The sequence below is a fragment of the Penaeus monodon genome, chromosome 29 (genome assembly GCF_015228065.2).
Source record: "Penaeus monodon isolate SGIC_2016 chromosome 29, NSTDA_Pmon_1, whole genome shotgun sequence".
Classification (NCBI taxonomy): Eukaryota; Metazoa; Arthropoda; class Malacostraca; order Decapoda; family Penaeidae; genus Penaeus; species Penaeus monodon.
The window spans coordinates 15,537,596-15,539,253 of record NC_051414.1 but is presented as its reverse complement, the minus strand read 5'-3'; the positions used below and the strand labels follow the sequence as shown (position 1 = coordinate 15,539,253).

The 1,658-nt window shown below is 54.0% G+C and overlaps 1 protein-coding gene across 1 annotated transcript; it reads right to left on the bottom strand.

Annotated features, from left to right (window-relative positions):
- Positions 1-310: 310 nt before the first annotated feature.
- On the bottom strand, positions 311-1,429 carry LOC119591994 (the record flags this gene model as incomplete). The annotated part of the gene is given in 3 exon segments (XM_037940758.1): positions 311-491; positions 695-873; positions 977-1,429. Coding segments are annotated over 3 exon segments (813 nt in total), but the record flags the coding sequence as incomplete, so codon positions are not given.
- Between the last annotated feature and the right edge of the window lie 229 nt (positions 1,430-1,658).

The window sequence follows — 1,658 nt, the reverse complement described above, 5'->3', positions numbered from 1 at the left end:
GCCTTGCCATTCATTCCATCATCCGAAAACTAGTAAACGAGTAATAAGCGGATTTTTTTTTTTTTTTAGGAAAATGTATTTCTATCGTTTTTCATTCAGGTCATGCATAAGGAACCCAGCCTCATCAATAGATAAAGAACATTAACACAGTATAAATCCGGATCAAACCCCACACCAGAAGGGAAGCGGAAACTAAGAGCGGGGGGCGCTTTTCAGTCCTAGAGCCATTCAAGCCAAGCCTTGTCGCGTAGCTCTTTCATGCCCCAGCAGAGCGCAGCAGCATCGAGCGCGGGCGCGGGAGTGCACCAACCTGAGGCGTAGAACACGGGGCGAGGGAGAGTGCGGGCGTCCAGGTAGAGCGGCGAGGAGCGGGCGTGGGGCGTTGCCGTGTACAGGACCAGGCTCAGGTTGGCGGAAGGCGGTAGGCCATGGAGATTAAACACAGGCCTAGAGTCGCTTATGTTGACCAGCAAAACGCCTTCTGACCACACCTGTAAGGACAGGGAGGAAACGGTTAACGAAAGGCCTCCAGCGCCATGAATTTATGAATCAGTACTCCTCATATAAGTTTAAGCGCCCCTGTTTGCCTTTTCTTTGTAAAATACGAAGACAGCCTAAGTCTATCTCAGAATAGGCGTTTGCTACAGCCATTGTGCACTTACTTTCTCAGCTTAATAGACTGATTGCTCCTTACCTCCAGGTTGGCCTTGGTGCTGGCCTCGGGCGACCTCACGAAGCTTAGGCTGGGCGAGTGTTCGACCTGGCCGTTGTGGGCGGAGTCGTCATGAGCATGAATGGGGTCCTCGCACTTCACCACCATGCGGGTCACGCCTACCATCGTCACGCCGCAGTCGTGTAGCGGTCTAGGCGGTTCTGCAGCAGTGCATATTAGTCAGGGAAATATTCAGATATTCTAGTGTCTATATTGGAGGAAACTTAATATAACGATATAATCACGCTCGCCTCACGTACTCACCGACAACAGTGAGCGTGTAGGTGCAGGGGACCCTGATGTGGCCGACGCGGTTCTTGGCGTAGCAGCCCACCACCGTGGATGCGGCAGGCGTCAGGGTGACGGAGGACCGGTCGGGGTGCTCGCCGTCGACGTCGTGCTCGACCTCGGAGGCGGCGCTCCCTTCGTCGGACTGCACTTCCCATGCGTGGTGATGCGAGGGTTCCCAGGACTCCGCCGGCGGGAGGAAGCTGGACGCGGGGACAACCTCCGAGGGCGGATCCCCTGGAGAGTGCGGCACGGTGGCGGGGGCGGTGTTCCCTCCGCCTTCGGGATGGCTCTTAGGAGGCGAGATGCCGATCTTCCAGGTGAAGGTGACGTCCGGCGGGTTGGCTTCCACCTGGCACCTGAGCGTGACGGAGGTGTTGGTGGCGACGAACCTGTGGCGGTGGGCGGGCCTCTCGCAGTAGGGGGGGTCTGCAGGGGAGTGGGGGAGATGATTCATGTCAAACTTTATTCAGTTAGCTCTAACTTTTCTTTATCAAGAGATAAGAAAAAATGTCACTACATTAGTTGCACCTTTATTGGACGTATTTACATTGCAAGACGGAAATTCCGTCTGGCTCTCATTAATACAAACTTTCGAATATTTATATATACCCGTATGTTTAATGCACCGAAAAGGCTCTAGCTACGAAGTAACAGC